The following is a 14896-nucleotide window of genomic DNA, read 5'->3' as shown; positions in this document are numbered from 1 at the left end:
TAAAATTATGTGGACCTCTCTTGTATGGCGGTTACAATGTTCATGGTCGGATAATAAACTTGAAATAACTGTCATATGAGGGTTTCTGATAACATTCCATCCCGTTTTCTTCTTCGCAAATTACGTCGCATGGGAGAGGATCTGAACACGTGACGCACGATTGCCACAACAATTTTGGAGGAGGAAATGCTGTTAACAATTATTGCCCTGCAGGCTGGGTAGCATCTGCACTATGCTCGTTTGAATAACGCCGGAGAGCGAGTTTACAAAACACGGCAAATGGTTGGTATAAAAATAGGACGTCACGGGATATCGAGTGGCGAGAAAACTGGCCTTGTTTAACCCTCTATGTGCTAATGATTCCAATGTGCTCAAATTTCATACACATACACAGGGACAAGAAATGAATGTGCTGGCAGCGCAGAGGGTGAATGACCGTCCTTCTGTACCGTTGCCTAGTCTGCTAAGTGTCTTCCGCAATCAAAATGGGCATGATCAGTGGGAAAGTATTTTGGCAAGGGAACCCACAGCAAAAACAAACAAAAAACAAACAAAAAACAAAAAAAAACTGGAAGTCATGCAATACATGTCACATTTCTATAATGCAAAAATCCATTTGTCTACTCTAAATTTACTGATGACTGCATCATTTAGTTCTATATTTATTTGAAGAAAAAGCAACAACCAACCGAAATGAGAAGAAGAGTTGGCAAAAGCCTATTCCGGTTAAAGTTGACTTTATGAAAAAGAACTAGACACACATTTGGAATACGTCCCTGTTACAATACATCTTAACAGCTTTCCCGAGAATAGACAAAGAGATATAAATGTTATACAGTAAGATGGAGTTTTAATACTGAGTATCTAAAATCGACGTAGAAAAAATTCAATGGACTTATTCATATAACATCACATTTTTGCTTTAAAAAAATGAATAGAGCAGAGAAACATGGAAAGCTGTACAAATTGCTGTCTGTGTCGCAATTAAATATTGACTTCTCGTCAAGTACGTCTCTTCTAATTGCGACATGAAACTAAAATAAAAAAGAAGAAATATAATCATTTATACAAAGTATGTCCGGACAAGATTAACGTGTAGCCTGATACGACGTTAGCACTCGACGACGTCAAAATGTAAAAATGTTCCCTTCAGCCTGAAGAAAGTCACACAAAACATTTCATCAAATAACTACGAATGCCAATTTTACAGTTATTGAGCAGAATTGCAAAGACTGTGAACGATTGTTAGCACTAATTTCGAGTAGAATCATGAAGACTTATCTTTATGACTGCAGGTCACAAATGTCAAGACGATATTGTTTTCGATCTTCAAAACGTTTATGTACTTCGACGTACACAAAATCATCATGTCTACATACCCCCTCCCCACCATGTGAATTTGAGCAACGTGCATGTTATCGTTTCACATCCACAGAAGATAAGGTGGGAAAAGAAAGCTGAATCGTCTTCTCGAGAAGAGGTGTTCTGCTTTCAGCTATTTGTCTTCGTGCGCATGAATAAACTGCGTCATGAACAGCAAGTTCACCCACTGCTTCGCTGGTGCATCACACGTGGGAAGTATTCGGCGCTCTAGAACCTACCATGGCTGCCATGGCGACCACGTTTCCATGGTTGCCCTTCACATCTGCAGGCCGCTGTTGTCCTCGTCGCGGGGATCCCTCGGAGGTCCAGCCGGACTGGTGTGTGACGGACTGCTGGTTGGCGCCCAGGGACAATGTCTGGTTGTGTTGACCTTCGTGTCTTGTGCCGCGAATCCTGCTGGCTAGCTTACTGAATGTGACCCGGATGTCCGTGCGTAGGCTCTCATTGAGGAAGCAGAAAGCGACGGGGTTGATGCAGGCGCTGCACATGGCGAACCAGTGGCAAGAGAGATACGTGCTGGCGTGCTTGTAATGAGCAAGATACCTTGTAAGGATCAAGTAGATATGGAGCGGCAGCCAGCAGACACCGAATACCAGCACGGCAAGAACGAGTAAACGCGTTGTCCTGATCTTCCTGCGCGCGCTCGCTGCCTGTTGTGCAGCCATGGTATCCCCTACCGCTCTGGTGGACCACAGCTTCCGGCCTATGCTGACGTAGGAGGCGGCGATGATAATGAATGGTAAAACGTATTGAAGTAGCAGCGTGCTCCATGCCACAGAGTTCTCGACAGTTGTCCAGTGATCTTGCGGGTAAGTGTAAATGCAAGTGTATCCCGTCATGCCATCGAGGTTGTGCGTAACAACATTAATAAACACCGCGTAAGGAACCGCTAGAATGCAGGCAAGCACCCAGATCGAGATCGCAATGATCACAGCAGTGTACATGGTGATACGAGGTCGCAACGGGTGGACTAGAACTCGATGCCGGTCAATGGCGATTATCGTTAGTATGAACGTCGACACGTACACGGACATGACGCCCATATAGTCAACGAGGTGGCACATGACTACGCCCACGGCCCACAGACTGGTCAGCTGTTTCGCCACCACAAACGGAATATTGAAAACGGTCATCAGTACATCGGAGAGCGCCTGATTGGCCAGAAAGAAGTTCGTGACGCTGCGCATGCGCGATTTGCGCACGACGATGTAGCACACACCAAAGTTGCCCACCAAGGACACAACAAAGATGAGAGAGTAGAGCGTTACAACAAAAGCGCTGAAGCTCTTGCTGAAGGTCACAAGAGGGGAGGCATGGGTCTCGCCATCTATCGACGACGAATGGTTGAGGTCGCTGCCAGATGTATTCCTGGGCAGAAGGTTTCCTAAACAAGCCAGATAGGCGTCGAAATCCGGCAAGACGACGCCGCAAGAAGCGCCGAGGTCCGCTACCTCGGTCGAGGCCGAGGATACGTTCACTCTCGGTCCGGAAAGAGTTTCGTTGGCCATTGTCGACTGGGATGTCGAGGTTATGCTGACCGAAGTTCGGGGTTCCAATTGATGTCTTTTGAACTATCCATCAATCAAGGAAAGCACTGAAATGGAAAGAACGAAAACATCATGGTTAGCTTCACTAGCAAACTTCTTGCTGGCTCATATATGTTCAGATTGTTAAAAATGATGATTTGCGATATTTCAGAAATACGACTGTATTCCTTTTCGAAAAAGATGGACAAAACAACTTCAAATTAATACGGAGGAATCTGAGTACATTCTTGTTTGATTTTCTTTAATCTTACGAAAATCATCACTGCCATGATAAACCTATTGGGCAGCAAAGCGAGATATTTTTATGTAATTGTTTGTAATACGTACAAAAGACAAAATAAGAGTGAAATGCATGAGACAACCGAGTGTTCATTTCTGACATGAGAGAAAAAAAATCCATACCGAGAGGGATTAAAATAGAATACCAACGCCTGACGACGGTACGCCAGTGGCACATGAATGCCAAAATTACAGAAGAAAAAAATATCATAACCGACTGTTCTCTCTGTCGACAATTTCCCCCTAGAGTCAGAGATAGCGTTACATTCACTCATCGGAAATTCGCTAGTGGCGTCTGTAATACCGAAAGCCTTTTCTATTTTTCCTTTTCCAACCCAAGCGAAAAGACCGCTATGCAAATTTCATTCCCCCTCATGACATTTAAATGCTCACATCTAAATGCTCATGTAGGGTGGGAGTGTTGTTGAACGAGAAGTGTATATCCCCCGGCGAGTTATGACCCCATCTCACATAGCACGCTAACATTCCAGTAGGTTAAACCCGCCACGTGATTGGGAAGGGGCAGCCAAACTTCGCGCTGAATTATGTATTAAAGTCGCAAATCACCAATGCTCATTAATGCCCGAATCAAACATTTCTGGGTGTGAAAAAAAAAAAAATATTGCAGTCATCTGTCGTTATTGAACTCCTCCAACAACAACAAAAAAAGAATGTTTCATTTTATAGAAAATTAGTTTCGATGACTGTCATTCTTTTGAACTGGACGCAAAGTGCATAACATACACGAATTTCAGTGACAAGAATGTCCTCATCGACGCAACACACATGTGCAGACGTAAAAGTGTGCACTCCTTTCTTTTTCTGCTGATGGTGCGCTATGCAAACGTTTGTGTATCTAATAATATATCATGTAGGCAGGACTCGACACTAACGGTGGCCCGGGGCCACCAAAAAACGCACGTCGGGCCACCAAAATTTCAGAAATGAAGATTTTGGTGGCCCGATCGGTCCACCGATAAAAGTCGGATGTTTGCCTTTACTTTTGGAAATGGACAGCGGTAACAATCGGCTCCGTAAGATGCTAAAATAGATGTCAGATGTTTGTTTTAATTTTGGAAATGAATAACGATAACATTCGACTCCGTATGATACTAAAATAATTGTCGGATGTTTGCTTATACTTTTGGAAATGAATAGCGGTAAGATTTAACTCCGTATGGTGCTAAAATTAATGTCAGATATTTGATTTTGCGTTTGGAAATGCATAAGGATAACATTCGGCTCCGGAAGATGCTGAAATAAACGTCGAATGATCCCTTTGACGTTCGGAAGTGAATACTAATAATATTCAACTCCGTACGATGATAAAATAAATATCGGATGTTTCCTTTTACGTTTGAAAGTAAATAGCAATAATATTCGGCTCCGGAAGATGCTTAAGTAAATGTCGAATGATCCCTTTGACGTTCGGAAATGAATAACAATAATATTCAGCTCCGTACGATGATAAAATAAATGTCTGATGTTTGCTTTTATGTTCGAATGTAAATAGCAACAACATTCAGCTCCGGAAGATGCTAAAATAAATGTCGGATATTTGCTTTGACGTTCGGAAATGAATAACAATAATATTCAACTCCGTACAATGATAAAATAAATGCCGGATGTTCGCTTTCACGTTCAAAAGTAAATTAAAATAGCTATAACATTCAGCTCCGGAGGATGCTAAAATAAATGTCGAATGATCCCTTTGACGTTCGGAAATGAATAACAATAATATTCAACTTCGTACGATGATTAAATAAATGTCGGATGTGACCTTTTACTTTTAAAAGTAAATAGCAATAACATTCGGCTCCGGAATATGTTAAAATAAATGTCGGATGATTGCTTTTACGTTCGGAAGTGAATATCAGTAATATTCTGCTCCATACGATGCTAAAATGAATGTCGGATATTTGCTATTACATTTCGAAATGAATAACAGTGACATTCAGCTGCGTCTGATGGTAAAGTAAGTGTCTGATGTCTGCCTTGACGTTCAAAAATGAAATACAGTAACATTCGGCTCCGTACGATGCTAAAATAATTGTCAGATGACTCATTTCACTTTCGGAAGTGGATAGCAATAACATTCGGCTCCGTACGATAATGAAACAAATGTCGGATGTTTGCTTTTAAATTTGGAAATGATTTACGGTAATATTCTGCTCCGTACGATGCTAAAATAAATAACAGATTGTTGCTTTTACATTTGGAAATGATTAACGGTATCAATCAGCTCAGTTAGATGCTAAAATAAATAGCGGATGTTTGCTTTCACGTTCGGAAATGAATAAGGATAACATTCAGCTCCGTAAGATGCTAAAATGAATCTCAGTTGTTTGCTTTTACATTTGAAAATGATTAACGGTAACATTCGGCTCCGTAAGGTGTTAAAATACTAGTAAATGTTGGATGATTGCTTTTACAATCAGAAATGAATAACGTTAACTTTCGGCTCTCTACAATGCCAAAACAAATGTCGGATGTTTACAAATGTCTGCAAATGCCCCAAATTTATCATTTCAAACGTAAGTTTTGACCACCTAAATAGGTATCAACATTTACAATAATCTATAAGCCTATTTGCTAAATCTTAGAACTTAGAATAACGGTAAGATGATTGAATTTTCTATTCATTTATTTTAGACATGGGTACCTGTATCACTTCAGTAATACGTAATATTTTTTTCCTACGTTTAGTAGGACCAATTTAGTTTTTTTTTATGTTTTTCTTGATTTTTTTCGGGCCATCAGATTTCACTTTCGGGCCACCAAAAATAAAAGTTAGTGTTCAGCCCTGATATAGGTATACATTTTATTATATATACATATATATCTACATAAACATTTCTTTAATCTTGCCAAACTTTTGCGACAAAAAAACAACAACTCTGAAGTAATTGTACTGTCACGGATAGATTCTAAAGACATTTTCGTAGCGTTAGGGTCACCCTGAAATAGGGTAATAAATGACTCTCCAACAATGGATTCTCCTATTCCGCCAAATTAAATAGAAACAAAAATGTATGAGTGTTACTCTTATTAAAAGGCGAGCTGATACAAAATAGAATGGGTCTACGAAAGCGACTGAAATCTCGAGTAGTAATGTGACTTTTTGTGGGTGTTGTGTTATATTATATGAATATAAACATATATATATATATATATATATATATATATGCATACATATATGATTATACAGGCGTAAGATAGTAGTATTCCACTCGTCCTGATGAAGGCCTATGGGGCCGAAAACTTGAGAAGGGAGAGAAAGCAGAAGTAGTGGAATACTACTATCTTACGCCTATATAATGTCTCCACAACCATGGCACAACATTTCTTATATATAGCATTGGACTAAACCAGAACATGGCGGGACTTAAATGTTGTTGCTATACATTGCCATTGTAGATTCTAAAGAAGGGCAATTAGCTCGAAAGCTCAATTAAAGGTGTTGCTACTCAACATCACAGCCACGTCTCCGTACATATTTTGCTGACATATAGCCTATATGTATACATAAAGGCCTACATATGTACACTGTAACTACATATCTCAAGATTATTGTGTGTTCACGCAGCATCATAAAATATAAATGAAATAACTGAAGACATATCTACATACATAATTATGTGTATCATACACACGCAAATATACATTTCTACATTCGTTTCAGTTCAATTACTTTCAGCGACGTTTCATCAGGTTCCATTTATGATTGTTTCGAGTCAAAATCTGATTTTTATTTCTTTTTCTGACAGCGAAATCACCTTGGGCAAAACTCGAGATCAATAATAATGACCAACACCTCCGCGGTATAGTGGCGAGTTTTTACGTGTGGATTTCGATCGTGATCTACTAGTCGGTCAGCTTTGTTCACATGCCTTTGCGAAAAATATCTGAATATTGGAGGAGTTATGGACCCCGTTACATAAAATCACTATTGATCGCAACTCTTGAAAACGATTACAAGACAAAAACACACGCACACACACAGCACACACACACACACACACTCACACACACAACACACACACACACACACACACACACACACACACACACACACAGAGTTTAACAGGCACCTTAATGGTACGCCTTAATAGGTATAATTTTTTTTCTTCGTTCCCTGAGTAACCCATCCTTCATCTCCTCCAAGACAATTTCTCAAGGGCCTCGGTTTCATTTTCTAATTTCAGAGCATTTTGGTAGAAGCCGTCCCTCTTAAGGGTATCCGTATAAAATATTCGCCGGGTGATCCATGGCTGTAAACGAGTCTAGGCTGCGGTGGCAGCCGATAGAGCTCCTGAATGGGTAACTTCAAAAGAACACGGAGAGTGATCGTTTCATTCAACTTTGGAAAGCCGAATAGTATTTCAAGTAGAGACACACATCGAAGCAACGTGATTTCAGTCGAGCCACAAAGTAATGCTAATTGTTACTCCAACGTGCATGGCAAGGTTTAAAGGGGGAAAATGCTGCAAGAGACTGGTAACCATGGCGATTAAGCTATGACAATTTCATGCAGCTATAAAATAAAAATGGTAATCATATTTCATCATTAAGCAGAAAAAGCTGGTAGAAGTCTCACACTCCTCCAAGCACATTCCCACAGCTTGTTTTGAATAGATTGTACCTTTCTTTTTAACCCCCCCCCCCCCTCCATACCATGTAGCTACCCTTGCGAACCACCCGGCTCTCTTGTTGGTTTGATCTGAACATGTTGACTTCTGCCTCTACGCGGTTATTCACATTTTGACCTCTTACTTGATCCATTAGCGGTTTCCATAGTGATTAAACTATCATAATTTCATGCAGCTGTCGGTGACGCGATATGAGACGTGGTACAAGTTACTTATTTCTTCTTCTCTTCTTCTTTTGTGCACGGTGTCCGTTGATACCTCACATTTCCTTCTGAACGGCAAACTCTGCATGTTTCTCCAGATCGTACTGTCTCATTTCAATGGCAGGAGTAGTCGTTTTAAAAAGGCCCGCATAGTCGTTTTAAAAAGGCCCGCATAATATACTGTTGTTAGCGGCGGCAATTGCGAACGAAACGAACAGAAGTAGAGCAAGGGGGTCGTTTGAAGATCTGCTAATGTGATAACTATTCATGAGACAGGAGAGGCACACGACTCGTACATATACGGCACTATCCAATTTCGAGTAAATCAGTTAGTCAAATCGACCGGGAGTAACTACTGGAGTATTCTTTGATGGGCTCATCGGACGTCCTGCAGTGCGGAAGTCATACAATGTAGTTCACTTCCTGTGATTCTTCGAAAAGCGATCTGCTGATTGGTCGCATTTTCTTTTTTCTGATCAATGATACTAACAAATTTCGGTAGAGGTTAATAGCAACAGGCAGACCGGGGTTGCAGATGGGGTTGATACTATACTCGAGAGATTTCGTAAATGCCAGCGATAATTCCTTGGTTTTCTCCTCACATAAATCATAGCCACATTATTGGTCGGTGTTTTCCATGCAAAAACTGACATACAATTGTTTTCGGGCTTGGAGGTCCCCTTTAATTCTAATTTCTCATGAACGAGGAGAAATATAGTTGAAATCCCTCATGGCAGACGTCTAGTAAAAGACAAACAAAAAATAGAAGGAAATTTCACTTTTATAGGTTATACAGAGGTAGAGAAAGAGAGACGTTGTATCAATCTACACATGAAAAAGACAACCGGTGCATTTTCCTTGCGATTACATACAGAATATTATACAGCAAGTATCGGATGCGCATGTGTTTTACGTCACATTATACGTGCAGTGATAGGAAATCACAATACGATAGCTGCATTACCTCTCACTAACACCGCTGAAGAAATCAACAATTTCCATACCCTTCATAAACGCAGTCCGGACGGGTGGTGTTCAATGATTTTTGTGTTGTGCAGAACCGGCAAAATGCCCGTGGCACCGTTAAGATGAATAGACAATGGAGAAAATATCCATTACCAACTAGGGAAGAAGCGTGGCAGTTTGTTGGCTGTTGGTTTGATTTTTTTTCTTCTGTACCAGGCCTACTTTCCTACCGTACACACAAAGCTGTCTGGCTGTTGAAGTCTATCCCACGGACTGAGTGATCTCGAATGCGATCGTTGTCAAGATATTTGAGCACTGTGACTTTCCGTCCTATCTATCCGCTTATTAACTCTTAACGTGCCATGGTCGCCGAACGGCGACCTTAGTGCTGACGTGCCATGGTCGCCGATCGGCGACAAAGAAGAGCGCGAAAAACATTGATTATTTAAGTTCTTATGGTACCATAATGTGTTACACCAAGAAACTGACAATGATATGTACTGGTAGCTGACTAGCATAGCCATCGTTTTCACCAAAAATATGAGTATGCTTACATTGGAAAATTTTGAGTAAATACGTGATTTTTCGGCTAGATGTATTTTTTTTCGCGTCGGGAAAATCCGCAGCGAGCGCACCCTCTGCGAGATGTGTATAGATCAAAAGTCTCATTGGTAAACCACGCGTGTGTATGCTATTTAATCTGCGTGTATTGCCTATGCGGTTCCAGTTGTATTGTTCCGCTTGGATGCTGTCCGGCGGGAAGCTGCTTTGATTTTGTCCCTCAAAGACGGTAAGCTTGCGTTCGTCGGTCAAGTCTTTCATCCTTTTATTTTGGTGAACTTCACTACTCGTCCCCACGCTAGCATACAAAAGAAGAAGACGCTTTTGTTCTTGTCTTATGCACGTGTGCAGTGAACGGAAAGTAGACCTGTAAACTATGCCGCTTGGTACCACACGTAGTTCGTAGTTTGTTTTGGCGTGATTACCTTCTCCTAGTTCGAAGCGAAATGAAATTCAAAGTAGAAATCTAGTGTTTCGGAATTTCAGACAAAATATAGATCGCAAAAGATGAACATTATTTTGCTTAGTTCAGTTTAAAAATTGTAGGCAGCGTTCGCAAAGAGCGAATAGAGCTGTTGTTTTGAGCGACAACATGCAAATAGTACAAATACTAATCAACACTGGTTTTGACCCAAAACCGATTTTTTTTTTCTCAAACTTACGAAAGTGACTGGAACTGTAATTTTAGCGCAAACTGGCTGTATTGGTTTTACTCCACCGATATGAAAGTACATTATAGAGCCTGATTTTCTATATGTATGTGACGATGTGCACGTGAAAATCAGTCAAACTATGTTGTTTTCCATGTACTGGTTTTCGTTTTTGTGCTTGCGTCCACGGTTGCATTTTTTTTTCTTTGAGGGTTTCTCTTCAATTGGTCTTCATACTGTACCTCTTTCGGCATGCCTTCTCTCTTATTATGTTGCTTCTTCTTTTCTCTATACATTTTGAAGAAAACTAGTTTTCACGCATTGAGCGTATCTCCGTATCCGTAAAATTTGTCATTGTCCTGCCGTATTTTGGAGGATGTTTTGGTTCTTGTAGCTTTCCGGCTATAAATAGCGTGTAAATAACCTTGGCTATGGGAACAGTAAATGTCTCTAACTACGTACTCTCGAATTAGCGATCAGAATCGTTGCGAACGTCAAGAATATTTATCTTATTTCTTTTGGCCAAAAACAAAAACAAAATCAAAACAAACAAAAAAGAACCATCGACAGTCGATTGGTGTATTATAAAAATTGTTTACTCAACCACGCAAAATGATCAATAATTATTTATCATTTCATGATAACAAAAATCGAAGCTGTATCGTTCATCGCCAAGCAATGATGCAGACACAATCCCTACAGCACAGTCTCGATAAAGTAGAACAGAATTCGATCAGTAATTCGTAGACAGCCAATATCAAATTCGCAAACGGGTTTTCTTGTTTGATTTTGATTTCAACTGTTTAGGAAGCTCGAAACCTATAATTTGATAGGTTTCCAAACATTCATCGCTCAGTGAGACACAGAATTAAAGTATATTTACGCATTTATGTTATTTGTTGATCTTTGCTTATCGTTTATCCTACCTCTTATAGAAACGTGTTATTTTCCCCGAGTCGCAGGTGAAGAGGAAAATGTTCAAACTCAAGCAAATCCTTCAAAGTTATTATTACGTAGGACTTTAGATAAGAGAGAGAGGGAGAGAGAGAGAGAGAGAGGATGCAAAGTAACATCAAACTATTTGTTAGCATGCAGATTTTGAAAAATTCAAACTCAGATCCCGCTGTTCAGTCCTTGGAGTAAAACAGTGTTGGAGATCACACAAAAAAAGAAAGAAAGAAATGTCGGATGATGCTGCTTCATGAAAACTGTGTCACAACGCAATGAAGGTACGAATTCAAGTACGGAACTAACATCCATCGGCTATTATAAACCAATGAAGGAACTTCAACAGTAGAGTGATCGATGTTATGATTTCCATGAACGTTCAAAATAATTCTGATGGTTACAAATCGCTCGGTATGAAACCTATATTGGCAGGCGCTATAGAGATTTCTGACGCCATGTGAAAGTATGGAATGTGCCGTTGAATAATGTCATATTCAGATAATCAAATGTTTCACGGCGAATGAGACTAAAGACAATCAAAGACAGCAAACATTGAAAAAGCATACCAGCAATGTAAAACGTGATTTTATACTTGTCGGCACCTACAGTTTTGTCTTCTTGTCACCAATTTTGCTATGCAGATCAGGCCTACTGTCAGGGGGCTTTTGATTCTTTTTAAGTGTTATTTGTACCGTAATGATTTTGTTGAATGTAATTGCATTGTTCGCTCCTTCATCATGATATGTGCAAAGCTGCCTTTCCTTTCACTGTTTATCTGTGTCATGTTTTAGTGTCTTGTCTCAATTCGTTGTTATTTTCGCTGTTCTGATCGGGCTTTTGGAAATTTCAAATCTGACTGAATTCATTCGTTTGCAAGATTCAATTACTTCACAACTCTGGCCGCATAGTTCACAAGTACAGCGCTATTGAACTTTACTATTTCAAAGTGAGATGATCGTTTCGAGAATGAGAGGGCTCCTCCCAACGTAGCGCTATTTTACCGAATCATGAAATGAATGGTGAGCTTTTCAGTTGCACGCACATGGCTTCAAACACCAGCGCTGGGCTTACAAGCACGTGGTGTGCTGCTCCGAGCGACTGACCTCGTGGTGCTGAGATTGAACTGGTTTTCTAGCCAAACCCACTTTACTTTGATTTCTCTGGATTGGCAATAAACACAAAAGGGGTATACTACCGTGAATTAACTTTGTTATAATATTTTGGTAATGTTGTGATCGGATGGACAGTGGCTGGCAATAGGCTGATCGGATCAACATTCTTGATTGATACAGCGTTAGACAAATAAAAACCGGAAGGCGTGTGCACTTTTATCGGTCAGATCACGGCAGCATCTTCGCTTTCGATCAGTAGTCATGTTCATCCTTCAAGCTGCCCCTAGCAACCGCTAGTGTGTATTGTACTCAATCAGTACTCGGATGATCTCCGCCGTTACCAAGGAATATTGCGCGCGCACAAATCCTCGCTGACAAAGGCCTGCCGATTTCAATAGAGTGCGCCCGCCCGTAGTCCGCATAGACAAAAGAAGGATTAGAGGGTGCTTCCTTCTCAAGTGGACAAAAGACACTTTCCAGGGCCCGGGACAATTACTTTAGTTTCAAATACAGGATCTGGGACTAAAGGACTCAGATTTGGGAATGAATTACTGAGGCAGAAAGAGAAATTGCTAAGACAAAATAAACCGCTTGTATCTTTGGAATCATACAATTCTAGAAGACAATTTTGCTATCATTTGAAACGGGAGATGTAGCTCTAAAACTTTCTCACAGAGTCAAGGGAGCGTTCTATTGAAGAAAAACCACGACTGACTCTTTCTTTTCATACTACACAAAAAATTCCAATAATTTTTTGATGATATTATTCATTTCTGCAATATTTCAAGTTCAGATAGATATTACGGAAAACTGACTACATGGCACGAAAGAACAATCATTTCTTGATATTTGTTGTGTAGAACTCAATTCAAAACAGTCGATAGTTTGAAAGATATGGCAGTTTTAAATTACATTGTCAGTCCAGTTTCGATACATTCTGGCCTTAAGTAAAAACCTCTGGCACGTTAGGGGTTTTGGGCCTGGCACATTAAGAGTTAATAAATTAGAACAGAATGATATAAAAACAAACTCTGGCAGACCATAAGGCAAATATCATCTGTCGTCTGGCCTCCTTAATGATATGCATATATATGTATCTTATGATATGAAGGGGTCGGTGCAATATAGTGCTAACCCACACTTCTGTCAAAATTGAGTTACATGCATTTTCATAATCCTTATCCTTCACTCTAACCTCCGTGAAAATTATCATATTTGAATTCAACCAATAAGATGTTAAAAAATGCATGCATTCATGTTTTATCAATGTACAATGTATGGACTTTCCAAACATTCAACAGCGATTATCTCAAAATGAACATTGTGTGGGTTAGTTTTTGCACCGACCCCTTCATATGATAGATGTCATGAATGGTCACTTCAAAAACATCAGTGTTAGATTTTACACCATGGGTGTTAAATCTAACACCGATCGGGTGTAAAATCTAATAACGATCTGCAAGTGTCAATAGAGGACCCCACCCACAGGTGTAGAAAGTATGTTGTGATAGCGTTGAAAAGTGTTCACCTGGCACTTCGTGGTGTCAATTTGACACTGTAGCTGATGATATTTTTGACACCGCATGGTGTTGATTTGATATTGCTGTGTTATTGTCAATGGTATAACACTTGTCCAGCTTCAATATGAAACCACACCAACTGGTGTTACTATGGTGTAAATGTGTTTACACTTTCTTTTCGAAAATCAAGTACTTTATCGGAAAATTCTTAATCGTCTTGTTGAAGTTCACAATCAACAAGAAGAATAGTTACAAAGAAACTATTCAAAAAAACAATTTTAGATTTCTAAATGACACCAGGAGGTGTTAATCTAACACCATAATTAATGAGCACCGGAGATTTAACACCAGATCGGTCTTTCATATTTAACACCAGACTTTTTGCAGTGATGAAAGAAGATGGGGATCATTCTTTACTAGACTGACCCCCCTCATGCAGTGTTTCTCCCTCGTTATAATATTTTGTGATCTGTACGCGTCATTCGTTTGTTTGTTTGTTTGTTTGTTTGTTTGTTTGTTTGTTTGTTTGTTTATTCACATTGCGGGCTCTCCTTTCTGTTTGTCCGTTCTGACAGAAATAATGACGTAGTCACTCATGAATGGGGTATTCCCATTCCTATCCACCTATCAACCTCACAGCCCTCGGCACCAAACCGAATACGTCCATCTAAACATCACTGGCCGCGTTCGAGACATCTGGGAATCTCGACCTCTACGAAAAGACAATTATTGCATTCTAAATGACCGTTTACCCTTCAAGTGATGACTGTAAGACAACCCTCGGTCCGGTATTAGTGATCATGAATTGGGGATGAAGGGAGGAGGGTCACCGAAAGCTGTAGAGGGCGCTTCGAAGTCCCCGGTGTGTAACACCATCCGACGTTAATTCCCGGCAGTGTTTATAATCGATTGGTTTTCGGACGCGGCCAAACGTTTTCATTCTCTAAAACAGCGTGCGTCAGGGAAATTTGCGAGTAAAGCTATTTGAATATCTTCATCTGCGCACTTGATGTTTTGAAGCATATTTGATACTTTCAGAGGGCAAAGTGTCTTTCTAGATGTTTACAGCTAGAGCGAG

The 14896-nt window shown here is 40.1% G+C and overlaps 1 protein-coding gene across 1 annotated transcript in view; it reads right to left on the bottom strand.

The window, feature by feature from the left end:
• Nucleotides 1–1493: 1493 nt before the first annotated feature.
• The window catches only part of LOC139729234 (prolactin-releasing peptide receptor-like), a 58662-nt gene continuing 45259 nt past the window's right edge, over nucleotides 1494–14896 (bottom strand). Inside the window, exon 2 of the mRNA XM_071640165.1 lies at nucleotides 1494–2977. Coding sequence (XP_071496266.1) covers nucleotides 1566–2891 — 1326 coding nt within the window. The 5' untranslated portion in view covers nucleotides 2892–2977 and the 3' untranslated portion in view covers nucleotides 1494–1565. The remainder of the gene's footprint in view (nucleotides 2978–14896) is intronic.

Source organism: Diadema antillarum, unplaced genomic scaffold (assembly GCF_040938485.1).
Source record: "Diadema antillarum isolate AM-2024a unplaced genomic scaffold, OU_Dant_1.0 seq00000229_RagTag, whole genome shotgun sequence".
NCBI lineage: Eukaryota > Metazoa > Echinodermata > Echinoidea > Diadematoida > Diadematidae > Diadema > Diadema antillarum.
The sequence above is the reverse complement of the archived record's forward strand: the minus strand, read 5'-3'. Positions and strand labels throughout refer to the sequence as shown.